The following is a 14,126-nucleotide window of genomic DNA, read 5'->3' as shown; positions in this document are numbered from 1 at the left end:
GAGAACAGAAATTTCTTGTTCAGCTGAAAACAAGTTAGAAAACTTTCAAAAGAAACTTTGCTAAGAAACTAAGCTGAAACCAAAACAGTTCCAAAGACCAAGGAACACCCAAGCGCAGGGTCTTCATTTTCTTCTTCTTTGCTCACAGTTCACCCGGGTTGGCTGGGCAGGCGGAGCTTTAGGTCCTAACTGCCTCCTCTTCCTGACTTTTCCCCCATGGTGCTAGAGATCTTTAGGTAACTCACTGGTCGTTATTATTGTTAGTCTCCCAAGATATTCACTGTTCATTTGCGACGGACATTCAGTTAAACAAGAAGTGAGAGAGAGTGGGTGTTGGTTGCAGGGCGCTGCGGGTGCGGAAGAAGACCGGGGGTGAGAAGATGCCCGTGCACATGATCGGGGACATCCTAGCGGCTGAGCTGTCCCACATGCAGGCCTACATCCGCTTCTGCAGCTGTCAGCTTAATGGAGCAGCCCTGTTACAGCAGAAGACAGACGAACACGCGGACTTCAAAGAATTTTTAAAGGTAACTCCATCCCAGGAACGTAGGCAGGCCAGCCCTGTTCTGAGCCAGGAGGCAGAGGTGTGTGGAGGCCTCTGGGAGGCCTCAGGAGTAGAGACGGCAATGACCATCACTTTCTGTATGTGCTCAGTCGCTTCAGTCATGTCCACCTCTTTGCAGCCCCATGGACTGTAGCCCACCAGGCTCCTCTGTCCATGGGGGGAAACACAAATATGGCAGAGAATTTTCTGACTGCTTTGAGTTGCCTTTCCTGTTGAATTGAATTTTTTCTTGGCTCTGGGACCATTATTTTGCCCATCTTAAATAGCAGTGTTTTTTTAAGCCTACTTAATATAAATCAGCTACTTTCTACTCCAAAAAGCATCCAGAATGTCACTTCCTTAATTTTGTATATTGTTTTTATTTTATACCCGTCTTATTCAAAGGAAGAATATAAAATAGCTTACATAACCAAATCGGATCATTCCAGGAGGCAACACAATATCATGCTTGTAACAAGACAGACTTCCAACTGTGTAGGCTGAAATCCCAGCCCCGACACAGTCCACTATGGAACTGGGGCGAGTTTCCTGACACTTGGTGCCTTCAGTCCCTTCATCTGTAACCTGGAGATAATCACATATCACTTTTAAAGTACTTTAGCACAGAGACCAGCACATAGTAAGCATTCGGTTCAGTTCAGTCGCTCAGTCGTGTCCGACTCTTTGTGACCCCATGAATCGCAGCACGCCAGGCCTCCCTGTCTGTCACCAACTCCTGGAGTTTACCCAAACCCATGTCCATCGAGTCGGTGATGCCATCCAACCATCTCATCCTCTGTCGTCCCCTTCTCCTCCTGCCCCCAATCCTTCCCAGCATCAGGGTCTTTTCCAATGAGTCAACTCTTCGCATGAGGTGGCCAAAGTATTGGAGTTTCAGCTTCAACATCAGTCCTTCCAATGAACACCCAGGACTGATCTCCTTTAGGATGGACTGGTTGGATCTCCTTGCAGTCCAAGGGACTCTCAAGAGTCTTCTCCAACACCACAGTTCAAAAGCATCAATTCTTCAGCACTCAGCTTTCTTCACAGTCCTAACGCTCACATCCATACATGACTACTGGAAAAACCATAGCCTTGACTAGATGGACCTTTGTTGGCAAAGTAATGTCTCTGCTTTTAAATATTATCTAGGTTGGTCATAACCTTCCTTCCAAGGAGTAAGCGTCTTTTAATTTCATGGCTGCAATCACCATCAGCAGTGACTTTGGAGCCCAAAAAAATAAAGTCTGACACTGTTTCCACTGTTTTCCCATCTATTTCCCATGAAGTGATGGGACCAGATGCCATGATCTTAGTTTTCTGAATGTTGAGCTTTAAGCCAACTTTTTCACTCTCCTCTTTCACTTTCATCAAGAGGCTCTTTAGTTCTTCGCTTTCTGCCATAAGGGTGGTATCATCTGCATATCTGAGGTTATTGATATTTCTCCCAGCAATCTTGATTCCAGCTTGTGTTTCTTCCAGCCCAGCATTTCTCATGATGTACTCTGCATATAAGTTAAATAAGCAGGGTGACAATATACAGCCTTGACGTACTCCTTTTCCTATTTGGAACCAGTCTGTTGTTCCATGTCCAGTTCTAACTGTTGCTTCCTGACCTGCATACAGTTTTCTCAAGAGACAAGTCAGATGGTCTGGTATTCCCATCTCTTTCAGAATTTTCCACAGTTTATTGTGATCCATGCAGTCAAAGGCTTTGGCATAGTCAATAAAGCAGAAATAGATGTTTTTCTGGAACTCTCTTGCTTTTTCGATGATCCATCACATGTTGGCAATTTGATCTCTCGTTTCAGTAAATGCTAATTTTATTTATTAATCTTACTATGATCTCAGGAATGCAAAAATGGTTCAATATAAAGCACTGAGGACAGAACCCTTCAATCGGTGGGAGGCAAGGGGTTGCCTGGAAATGAACTAGAAGAAGCATAGAAAGAAACCCAAGATCACAGAAACAAACATTAATCAGAATAATTAGATAAATGTAGAATTATGAGTATATGTGAATGTTTTAAAATTATCAATTGTAGTATTAAATATAGGACATTTACCTTCTCAGTTCAGTTCAGTCACTCAGTCATGTCCTACTCTTTGTGAACCCATGGACTGCAGCACACCAGGCCTCCCTGTCCATCACCAACTCCCGGAATTTACTCAAACTCATGTCCATTGAGTTGGTGATGCCATCCAACCATCTCATCCTCTATTATCCCCTTGTCCTCCCGCCTTCAGTCTTTCCTAGCATCAGGGTCTTTTCAAATGAGTCATTTCTTCGAATCAAGTGGCCATAGTATTGGAGTTTCAGCTTCAGCATCAGTCCTTCCAATGAATATTCAGGACTGATTTCCTTTAGCATGGACTGGTTGGATCTCCTTGCTATCCAAATCATAGTAAAAGATTTAATTTTTTTTTCAAATAGTGATAAAAGTAGCAGTGTAAATAGGACATCAGTATCACCACAATTGTAACAATAGCAAAAATAAAGTGTTTAGTCTTTAAATGAAAGGCATGGAGTTGATTACATTAAAATACATCTAACAAGCCGTGTTCTAAAATGTTGCTTTTTAAAAACACTCAGAAGATATCGAAATAAATAGCATGAAGATGTTTATCTTAGAAACATAGAATATCCAAAAACAGAAGGAGGGGGTGATTTTTAAAGTGGGGAATAATTAGGTAAATTATAGTAAATGTGTTACTTTTCAGTTGTTAAAAATGATCATCCTAGAGTACTAGCTACTCTGTTAGGTCCTGTACTGCTCCTAGGTGTAGAATCAAATAAATGTGGTCCTTGGCCTTCTGGAGTTTACAGTCTGAATGGGAGGTCATAGAGACACTCAAACATGGTGCCTCTACCTTTGTTACTCAGTCCAGATATGGCGTGATGATAAAGAAAGCCATGGGGACTTGAAAAGGACCACCAGAAGGGAGGGGAGACCCTGGAGTGGAGGAGGCTAATCTGAGTCTTCAGAGATGAGTGTGAATTAGCCAAGTGAAGAAAAAGCAGTAGGACAGTGTCAGCCTGACTCAGCTAGGTGCTCAGTAAATGGTATTGTCATTGATGAAGCCCAGTTTTGAGCAGCCAGAGGTGGGGGAGACCAAGAGCTGCTTAGAAGACAGATTAGCATCAGTGGTGACTCCTAGGTGTGTGGGGAGGAGGTGGGTGGGTGCAGAATGATGCTACGAACTCCGATAGGAATAGAGGTAGAAGACGATGCTTTTATGACGGAAGACAACGACTTCATTTTGAGATGTGTTGAGGTATTGAGGTGCCTTTGGAATCAGATGAAAAGGAGAATAATTCAGCTACATTGATGGTCTGGGTTACACTGCGGGACTCAGTTGTGGGTGACTGTGGGGAGAGAAGAAAGGAGTGAGGAAGACTGAGAAGGTCAGTGGACTGGGAAGAAAACTGAGAGAGCATGGTCCTGGAAGTAACAGAAGGAACGCTCGCACAGCCTGTCAAATCCGCCTTAAGAAAGAACTGAAAGTGTTCGTGGGGTCTGGCTCATGAGGTGGCATATTCCTACTGTTAAATTGATGGGTATCATTTTGGATCCTGAGTTTTTAAAAGAAATTCAAAATCTGAAAGATGTCAAAGTGAGTAGTTCCAGTGTTCCCTTGCTTTTATTAGGCTCTGATTTCCTCATGAGCCTCTCAATTATTTTGCAGAAGTTGGCATCTGACCCTCGATGTAAAGGGATGCCCCTTTCCAGCTTCCTGCTGAAGCCCATGCAGAGGATCACCCGCTACCCACTCCTCATCAGAAGCGTGAGTGTCCAGTGGGGAGAAGCAGGGTCCTTCAAGGCTGACGGTCAGGGAGCCTCCAAGCATGCCAGCTGCTTGCCACATGGTCTGACTCCATGTCTGATGCACCAGGCACCAAGTGTGTGTGTGTGTGTGTGTGCCCACAGACACACACACATGTCGTTTGAAGGGATAAATCCTGGACATGGGCAAATGAAAGACAAAACCAGGGTCATTTGGGTTACCTGTCCTCCCCCTTCCCAGGAAGCCTCTGGCCTCTCAGGGTCATGAGTGTATGTTGTCTAGACAGAACAACACCCTCTAGGTCTCCAGCTGTGGAGCCCATCTTGAGCCCAGACAGAGTCCCTTGTTAGTCCCACAACCTTGGGGTCCAGTCTTTACCTGAGATCTGAAGTCATCTACCAACTAAATGCCTAACCTGGACATCCCAGGAGTCTCCAACTCAGTGGCCTAGACACGTCCCCGTGCTGAGGTCCCCACCTCAGCTTGCTGACCACACAGTCCCTCTAAAATTCCATTCACCTTTTTGACACTATGTGGGCCTCTTGAGCCAATAAACCATCTAAGGAGAAGGCAGACCTTCAAAGGATTATTCCACAAGTAATCATTGGGGTAATTTCAGTCATCTTACAAAGAAACACAATAGAAATAACGTAAGACTGTTGCTTTTATTGATTATGTCTTGACCACCAGTCTGTAAGCCATGTTAGACCCTGTCAGAACTAATTAGCCATATCAAAACTAATTCAGAACTAATGTCACAGTTCTGATACCAGACAGACCCATTAATACACATTAATCCACAGTTAATCCCTTACCTGAAATATTTGGGGCCAGATGTTTTTCAGAATCCAGACTATAATTCAAATGCTGTGTATTACATGATACCCCAGCAAAGCCTGGGCAGCACTGATAACTAACATGTTAAGAGTCTGAAGTGAAGTTCATGAATAATCACTAGACATAGACTTAAATAGTACATCTCTTCAGGGTAGGTCAGGTTTTGCCACCAAATGAGTAATGAAAAGAGCATTAGGCTTTCAGAGTTTTTCACATTTTGGGACTGTAAATGAGGGATTGTGAACCCAGGACGCCAGACAACAGTGGTCTACTGGTGGGCCCGCCCATTTCCAAGCAACCCCACAATGATGCATTCTCTATCCTTTTACCTTCAGAACAGGAGTGTAGAGTCACTTCAGAATGATATGAGTGCATTTTCCTACATGCTGACATCATGGTTTTATTGTTTTATTCTGTGGCAGGGGATTCACTGCTTTCAGCAGATTTTTCAGAAAGATCAATGACCCCAAAAATATAATGAATGTTTGCAGCAAATTAACACACTTATCAAAGGTACAGCCAGTTTATACTGGAGGGTTCACCTGGATTACTAGGAGGAAGTTAAGGAGGCACCCTTACACCACCCCCACCCCCAGACCCAGCCAGAGAGCCAGCAGAGACCCACAGTGCAGGGCACTTGGTCCATATAGCACTTGGCCCACCCTCTTGTCCCTGAGTCACCTGTCTCCCCAAGAACTCATGGGCCCCTGAGCCTCTCAAGGGTGAACGACTGTCTTGCTCACTGTTGTATTTCCAGCACCCAGCACCTGGGCTGGCGAGGCGGGTAGAAGACATAAGACATCCCACATGACACAGCCCCTCTCTTCCAGATTCTGGAGAACACTCCAGAGAATCACGTAGACCACTCCTCTCTGAAGCTGGCCCTCGAGCGGGCAGAGGAGCTCTGCTCTCAAGTGAATGAAGGAGTTCGGGAGAAGGAAAATTCAGACCGACTGGAGTGGATCCAGACGCACGTGCAGTGTGACGGGCTCGCGGAGGTGAGGGCTGCGGGCCTGAGCTGGGTGCCGCCCAGCAAGCTCTGGGTGGGGAACCAGGTTCATGCCTTCTCCTAGTGTAGACAGTCTGCGCCTCAGCTCAGCCCATACAGACTCAGCATCCTGCCCCCTTCTTGGGTTGTCATTGTCCTTTCTCATAGAGAGATTTATGTTTTGCGTTCTTTGAATTCAGCTGGTACAGTCAGTGTTCTGTGGGTTTCTAAGTAATCTTTTTCACTGTGCCAGTCTGAACTCTGAAGAGAAATAAATGTAAGGAGCTTCTGTGTGAAGGTAAATGATTACAGCCACATTCCCACTGGAGAGGTCTGCCGCCCCTCCCTCAGGCCCAGGACCTTGCCAGAGGTGCTGGGATTTGCAAAGTGACACCTTCTTCTCTCTTTAAGCAACTTGTTTTCAACTCCCTCACCAACTGCCTGGGGCCCCGGAAGCTCCTGCACAGCGGAAAGCTGTACAAGACCAAGAGTAACAAGGAGCTGCACGGCTTCCTCTTCAATGACTTCCTGCTTCTCACCTACATGGTCAAGCAGTTCGCGGTCTCCTCGGCCTCCGAGAAGCTTTTCAGCTCAAAGTCCAACGCTCAGTTCAAAATGTATAAGACGGTAAGTGTCCTGGCAGTAGCATCAAGCACATGATGAGGTGTTTCCTCTCCCTTCAGGGCCTACTTCCTGGCCTGGGCCCTTTCCATCCTCAGGGGACTCTTCACCTGCCTCCAGATGGCTCACACCTCTACTGTCAGTCACTTCCCAGGGAGGAAGCCTAGAGTGGCTGGGCCTTCACTGCCCTCTGACAGCCTCCATAGATCCCAGCTGTGGGTTCCAGCTTCTTCCCCAGCAAACACAACGGGCAGTCCTGCCTCCGTCCACATTCAGCATCAGGTACTCTCTCTGAAACCGAGGCTGACACAAAGGGCCAAGTTGTCAGGGCCTGTGAAGAGACCCTGTAACGTGAGCGGTCACAGACACTCGGTGCTCCTGTCCCCACTTCAGTAACAGCTGATATATCCCAGATATTTACTTTCCCAAAACAGGAGGCAGTTTCTTTTCTCCTGATTAAAAGACTCTGGAAGCTAGAGCCCTCTCCACTGCTCGGCAAGACTCTTCAGGACAGACAAGGCTCTGGACATAGGTGGGTGGAGGCTTCCGACCCATTTCACAGCCTCTGTTTTGGCCCTTATTCTTTCAGCCCATTTTCCTGAATGAAGCCTTGGTGAAACTGCCCACAGACCCTTCCAGCGATGAGCCTGTGTTCCACATCTCTCACATTGACCGGGTCTACACCCTCCGAACAGAGAACATTAATGAGAGGTCAGTCTCGACCACGTGTGACCTGCCTTAAGGCCCAGGAGAAAGCCTGACCTCTCCCTCTGCCATAACCCACCTCCAGTCTGTGCTCCGACCCTTCTAATCCCCACCTCTGCCAATCCCACTGGCAGGCCTGGGTTTAGACGGCCCGGTGACCGTGAACACCTCTAATGCTTCCCTGCTTACGGTCTGTCCTGGGTCTTCTGAAGGGGGAGACCAATACCTCACTTCCTCCCACGACCCCTCAGGGGCAGCCTGTGCTCCCTCGCCTGCTGAGGCCCTCCTGTTCCATCCCTGCACCGCACAGGCCCCACTGTGGCCGGGATGTCTGCCTTCCCCCACTGCCCTCTGCTGGGGGCCTTCCTCCCTCCCTGCCTGGCCAGCCGCGTCCGCTGTCCTCTGGTGCAGCTCCCCCTCTGCGTGACCAGAGCCCATCATTTGCCATGCTCAGCTGTCACTGCATCTTCCATCTCCGTGTGCCCAGCACCTGACAAGTGCCTGGTGCCACCAAGAACTGTCCAGAAATTCTCAGCTTGATCCTTAATGAGCAAACGAGCCCTTCAGTTGAATTCACGCTAGGTCGAGGATTAGAAAGCTCTCAAAGCCTCTCCGGGGCTTCTAGTGACCCTGAGGGAGATGTGTGACGGCTGCACTCTCCTTCTCCTCCAGGACGGCCTGGGTCCAGAAGATCAAGGCGGCGTCTGAGCAGTATATCGACACGGAAAAGAAGAAGCGGGAGAAGGCCTATCAAGGTAGTTGGTGGTGCCCTGGAGGGCTGCAGTTCGCCACACTAGGGTGCCCTGGGGACTGGGTGGGGTCCCAACTTCAGAGCCCAGGCTGCAGAGAGGGACTAAACAGGGACAGCCTGAAAGACCAGACTTGCTGCCCCCTATGTCCTCCGCCGCCATTTCAAAACTCCTGGGGGCCTCCTGAGCCCCGCCACTGCCTGCTACACAGATAGGGGTTGTCCAGCACAAGCCCTGGGATGCCCCTGTGGCATACAGAGTCTCTGCCCCTCCTCCCTGCATACTTACTCTTCACTTCTGTTTCCAGGCAGTAGGGCCTGACCTTCACATAACCAGCCCCACCTCCTCTTGGTCCCTTTTGCTCCATCAGGCTTCACCTCTGTGAAGATTCCCATCAGCTCCTCTGCACCCTGCTTCTCCTCCCTGGCCCAGCCTGTACCCCGGCCCCCACTGGGGACCCACCCAGCCTCCCTCTTCCGACACCCGGTTGTGGACCTTGACTCTCCCCCTCTCCCTCACTTGCTGTTGCCTCACCCTGTGCAGACAGCTTGCTCACATGACACCAGTGACCACCCCCCGCCCCCGACAGCAGGAAATTGAGGTCCCTCCCTCCCCGGGCCCCCATGACACCCCTGAGGCTCCTCCCAGCACCCAGTCTTCTTTCCTCCTCTCCCTCCTAGTCCTGCCCTGGCTCTGAGCCTCCCCAGCTCAGTCACCATGTTTCTGTGGTGGTTTCAGTGGTTGCAGCTGGCCTGCTCTCTCTCCAGCCCATGCTCTCCAGACACGCCTGCTGCACCCCTACCGTGGGATTAATTCACCCCCCTCTCTGGAAGTAGCTCCTCCAGAGACTCTCAAGGGACAGCTCTTGTCCTCGGCCAGGCACTGGAAACGTGCCCTCTGACACCCGCCTCCCCCAGGCCTCTCTAGTCAGATGCCAAGTCCCACATGTTCTCTCTATGGTCCTCTCTATGGTTCTCTGTCTGGTCCTGTCCTCTCGTGGTGGCAGAGCCCTGGTAAGACCCCCCAGCCTCCCACCAGGCTGTGGCACAAGGCCCTTCCCTGACCAGTCCTCCCACTTGTGTTCCTGGCTGCTGGAGTTGCAGCTCTTTATGTTTTTTTATTCAGGTTTCCGTTATTTTGTTACATACTCCTGAAAGGTATGTGTAAATTGGCTTCTGCTAACTGAATCCTATTTTAATGGTACTTTAAAGTCTTGCTATTGAAAAATCAATGATTGAAGCTTTTCAGAAAGCATATAATGATCTCTTAATTGGTCAAAGATAAATCAAAGTTTTTCTTTATTAGTTTTGCTTCACAGCAATATCTGTACGTACGTTTATGCACTCTCCACGTGTTCAATTCCTAGACATTTATTGATTACTTACTCTGTGCCAGGCCCTGTGCTAGGCTTAACCAGCCCTGCAAATGAATACGGCCCAGCCCTGCCTTCAAGGAGACTGAATGCAAGGGCCTCCTGGGCGGGAGGGCACACACAGGGGATGAGCCGCTTCTCACAGAGAAAGTTCTCCTTGCCCTGAGTTTTGATAAGTCAAGAGCTCACCAAGCAGCTTTCTTGTTAGTTTTTAAGCCCCTACGAACAAACCCAGCCTAACTATCTTTACATTTACCAAGAAAATCTGAGTTCACTAACTCATTTCTCCCCATATTAAAAGTGTTTTTGAGTACCTCCTTAAATGGAATAAGGTCTTAAGTAAAAGTTATAAGCTAAAGTGTTTACATGTAATTGGAATTATGGTGAGTGGTTAAGAAAGTAGACTTTGGTGTCTGATGTTTTAAGTTTTGACCTTGCCATGTAGAGACACTGTGACATAAGCATGTTACAGTCATTTCTAAGACTCCATTTCCTCATATATGACAATGGCAGTTATAAAGAGCTACCTTGTAGAGTAAATATTGCAGTTTAAATAATATAACTTATTTAAATGCCTAACACAAAGTAAGTATCCAATAAATGGTAGCTGCTTCTAAGTGCCGAATGAATATAATATGATGTTATGAATATCACTACTTGCCAGGCAGTTGAGGGGTGAACACAAGGATGAATTTAGAAAACCTGCACTCCACCATGGCCCCTGGAAGAGGGGATGGACTGACCCAGAATTGCAAACTGGGCAGCCTATATGATACACGGTGAGATTGGACCTGTGTGTTTAAGAGTGCGTAGGCTGCCCACGGGCAGAGATGGCTGCCAGTGCCCTAGCAGGTGACACAGCCCAGACAGAGGCACAGAGCAGCCCCATGCTGGTCTGCCAGTTCCGGCTCAGGTGGCAGGCATGGCTGGGGAGTGCTGGGGCTGGTTAGAAAGACAGACTGTATCTACAGCTTAGCACCATAGCTACACTGTCTGTGTTCTCAGAGAAGAAATTAACATCACTCATCTTCCTCTTTTGTAGCTCGCTCTCAGAAGTCTTCAGGCATTGGGCGTCTGATGGTGCATGTCATTGAAGCTACAGAACTGAAAGCCTGTAAACCAAACGGTAAATGCTTCTTTCATTCAACAGATGTGGTAACAAGCCCGCTCTTTGCGGATGACTCTTCTGTACACTGAATAATGGGACACTTTTTAAAAGTCAGTATTTCTAGTGCCACTAAAATGGTTATTGGGCCAAAATTAATCTTCCTCTATTTTCCCAGAGGGTATTGATGCCTCCTTCCTCGGTGCTTCTGGGTGGAGAAAGCAGGAAGCAGGCTACACCGACACCTGCTCGTGGGGAGTGGCCCTGCTCACGCCCGCATGGTTGGTTCCTCCCCAGGTTTATGATGCTCTCAGCATTGGGAACGGAGACCACAGGCCATTGCCCATAGAGAAACACCATATCCGCTTCTGCTCGAGGAAGGCCCCTCCATCACATGCCACATGTTTTGTTTGTTTTCATTCAGGAAAGAGCAATCCATACTGTGAAATCAGCATGGGCTCCCAGAGCTACACCACCAGAACCCTCCAGGACACACTAAATCCCAAATGGAATTTTAACTGCCAGTTCTTCATTAAGGACCTCTATCAGGATGTGCTGTGTCTTACCATGTTCGACAGAGATCAGTTTTCACCAGACGGTAAAGTATAACTCAGGGGTATGAAGGTCCCCACACATACTAGGATCCGGAGTCTGGAATGCCTAAGGGCAGTAATACAGCCCATGGCCCTCAAGAGCTCTCAGTGGCCACAGGCGGGGCCCCTTCTCAGGGGCAAAGGGTGGGTGGCCTCAGGTGTGTGTCAAGTCTCCCACCCCATCACCCCTGCTTACCTAACGGAAATGCTGTGTTCCTGGCACCTGCTGAACGGGTGAGACACTCCCTGACCAACGAGGCTTGGGGTCCCCACAGGCAGCTTCCTTCACACAGACCCCTTGTTCTGCACATATCCATCCACTCAGTCTCCAACAGCCATTAACTAAAAGGAGTTACTTGTTTTGGATGCGAACATTTTATGAATCCTGCTTCAGACACTCCTCCCGGGATAGTTTTTGTAACAGTTTTTTAAAGAAGACTTTTGACACTCGTGTCTGTTCACCAGATTTCCTGGGTCGCACTGAAGTTCCAGTGGCAAAAATTCGAACAGAACAGGAAAGCAAAGGCCCTACAACCCGCCGACTCCTGCTGCACGAGGTCCCCACTGGGGAGGTCTGGGTCCGCTTTGACCTGCAGCTTTTTGAGCAGAAAACTCTCCTGTAGGGGCCTCAGGGATCTGCCCACTGGGCTGGGCTGGAGAAGACAACCGGTGCTGCCCCTGAGCCGGAGGAGCATCACGCGGCTTCATCCATCACAAGGCCATGCGCGCTGGGGCCTCTGTTTTATTGCACACTAAATCGCTCGCAATCTATGCAAACACGATCTTTCCTAGAAATAAACCAAACCCCATAGCACAGTGCCTTGTATTAGTGTTAACATGTTCGGCTGTGTTTGGATGCCAAGGTTTCCATTTTCAGGGCTATACAAAGTATTATGTGGAAATGAGGCATCAGACCACCAGACGTTACCACTTGGTTGAATGTGTCCACTGTGGGTGGTTTGGGTGATGCTGTAACCATTCCACACCGTGTGGCCCCCGCTGGGTCACAGCCACTCAGGAGGAGAAGGACTGGAAAGAAACGCTGCAGCCTCAGCCTGGGAACAGCCTGCTATGGAAACAGTGTCCACTCGTGCACTGACTGGAACAGAAACTTGAGCATTTTATTCCTGACTAGATGTTATCATTCTCTGCTGAGACAATATAGTTTAAAATCTAAGGGAGAAAGCTTGATCTACTTTAAATACTGTGAACTCTTAATGATGTGGAAAATATTTTTCAACTTTAACTTTCTGAAGTATAAATTATTTATGTAAATCCCTTGTTTTGCGTTATGTCATAGGACATGCATCTTTAAGCTTTATCATTGCCAATATGTACAGAAAGAGAATAAAAATATAAGTTTATGAATGTAGCTTCAAAGCCTGACTGATTTACTGTCTATGTGAAAGGCCTTTTTAAAAGGTGATTTCAAGGACTGCTTGTAATGAAACCAAATTTCCTTTCTGCAACAGTGAGAAACACCCAGGACAGAATGTGCAGAGGGAGCGGGCAGGAGCCCCAGAACCTCGTCTTGGCTGCCACTGACCTGCTCTGTGACTCTGGTCAACATACCTACTGTTTCTAGGGTTTGGTTTCTTTGACGGCTGAGTCTCTGGGAGCTACACTGTCCCCTTTTAATCTCCTCTGCTTGCTTTGCTGAGTAGAAACCTCAGGGGGAACTCAGCCATGAAGGGAATGCACAAGTATTAAGGATCATCAGCAGGCCCCTCGGCCTGTTCAGCTCCAAAGCACCTCTCTCTCCCCCTGCTCCCTGTCCTGTTGGAGCCATAGCCACAGCCATTTACTTGGCTTCTGGATTCTGAAGCGTGAAATCTGTCCTGAACATTGATAACAAAGAAGGCCTTATACATTAAATCCCTGGGTTACTGACTACAGCCGGAAAAAGAGCTGCCTTTTGGAAGGAGTCATCCGGGGCTGCAGGAGCCCTGCCTGATTTCTCAGGGAGCAGGTCTTCTCTGGCAGCTGGAAGAAAGGATTCAGATGTGCCTCCATCACAGCCCCTAAACATAATCACGGACAAAGAAAACCTGGACAACATAATTCCAAATATTCAAGTGAAAAAAAATCCATCATTCCAGTATTGATCCTGGGCACTGACTGGCTAAAAGAAATATGCCCCAGTGTCAAAGGAAGAGACACAGAACACCTGAACCCAGACGACTGAGTATGTTGCTTACTTCAGGGAAAGCTGGGCTGGTCAGGCTCAGCCACACTGAGCAAAGCAAACTGCTGATCTTTACAGGGTTCTGGGAGTCGAGCGTGTTGGATCAGAAGGCAGGTGTGGGTTGATATCCTGCCGACATTCAAATCTTAAGGCTGCCACTGATGGGTCAGGCAGGTGTAAAAGCTGTGACCACAGCTATAGGATAATCCTATAGCTGGGACTATGGGACTTTTATCACTGCGATGAACTGTGGCTGGTGCCATGTTCTTGTCAGATTTAGGACACAGGAGCCTGCAGGAGGTGAGTCAGACGACTGTGACATTACAGAAGAATAGTTAACGTCAGTACTTCCAGCAGCTCCAGTCACCCCTGTTGACCAAGAAACACAGCTCTGCTCCTTAAGAAATCATGTTCTCTCCTATACAAAGGAGCCTGATTTTCTGAAAGGCGAGGAAGGGAGGGTGCACCCTGAGATTACCTACACTTCCGGGGAAGGACTGGGCACACACTGGAGGAGTGCCCAGCAAGCCCCTCCTGTGCTCTCCGGGATAACAGTACCCTGCAGACGAGCGGGATAGCTGCACCCTCTGAAAGGGGACCCAGGTTCTGAGAAGCCTGACTGACATCACACAGTCCGAGTG

General features: G+C 48.3%; 1 protein-coding gene across 6 annotated transcripts in view; it reads left to right on the top strand.

Annotated features, from left to right (window-relative positions):
- Positions 1 to 12,680, top strand: part of ITSN2 (intersectin 2) — a 127,276-nt gene extending 114,596 nt beyond the window's left edge. For all 6 annotated transcript variants that reach the window (XM_081592624.1, XM_081592623.1, XM_081592620.1 and 3 more), the window contains 9 exons: positions 344 to 527; positions 4,232 to 4,330; positions 5,998 to 6,165; positions 6,567 to 6,782; positions 7,366 to 7,487; positions 8,154 to 8,236; positions 10,645 to 10,728; positions 11,132 to 11,305; positions 11,766 to 12,680. In XM_081592624.1, coding sequence (XP_081448750.1) covers positions 344 to 527; positions 4,232 to 4,330; positions 5,998 to 6,165; positions 6,567 to 6,782; positions 7,366 to 7,487; positions 8,154 to 8,236; positions 10,645 to 10,728; positions 11,132 to 11,305; positions 11,766 to 11,923 — 1,288 coding nt within the window. In that variant the 3' untranslated portion in view covers positions 11,924 to 12,680. The remainder of the gene's footprint in view (positions 1 to 343; positions 528 to 4,231; positions 4,331 to 5,997; positions 6,166 to 6,566; positions 6,783 to 7,365; positions 7,488 to 8,153; positions 8,237 to 10,644; positions 10,729 to 11,131; positions 11,306 to 11,765) is intronic.
- Positions 12,681 to 14,126: the final 1,446 nt, after the last annotated feature.

Source organism: Giraffa tippelskirchi, chromosome 4 (genome assembly GCF_054371585.1).
Source record: "Giraffa tippelskirchi isolate mGirTip1 chromosome 4, T2T-mGirTip1v1.2.pri, whole genome shotgun sequence".
Classification (NCBI taxonomy): Eukaryota; Metazoa; Chordata; class Mammalia; order Artiodactyla; family Giraffidae; genus Giraffa; species Giraffa tippelskirchi.
The sequence above is the reverse complement of the archived record's forward strand: the minus strand, read 5'-3'. Positions and strand labels throughout refer to the sequence as shown.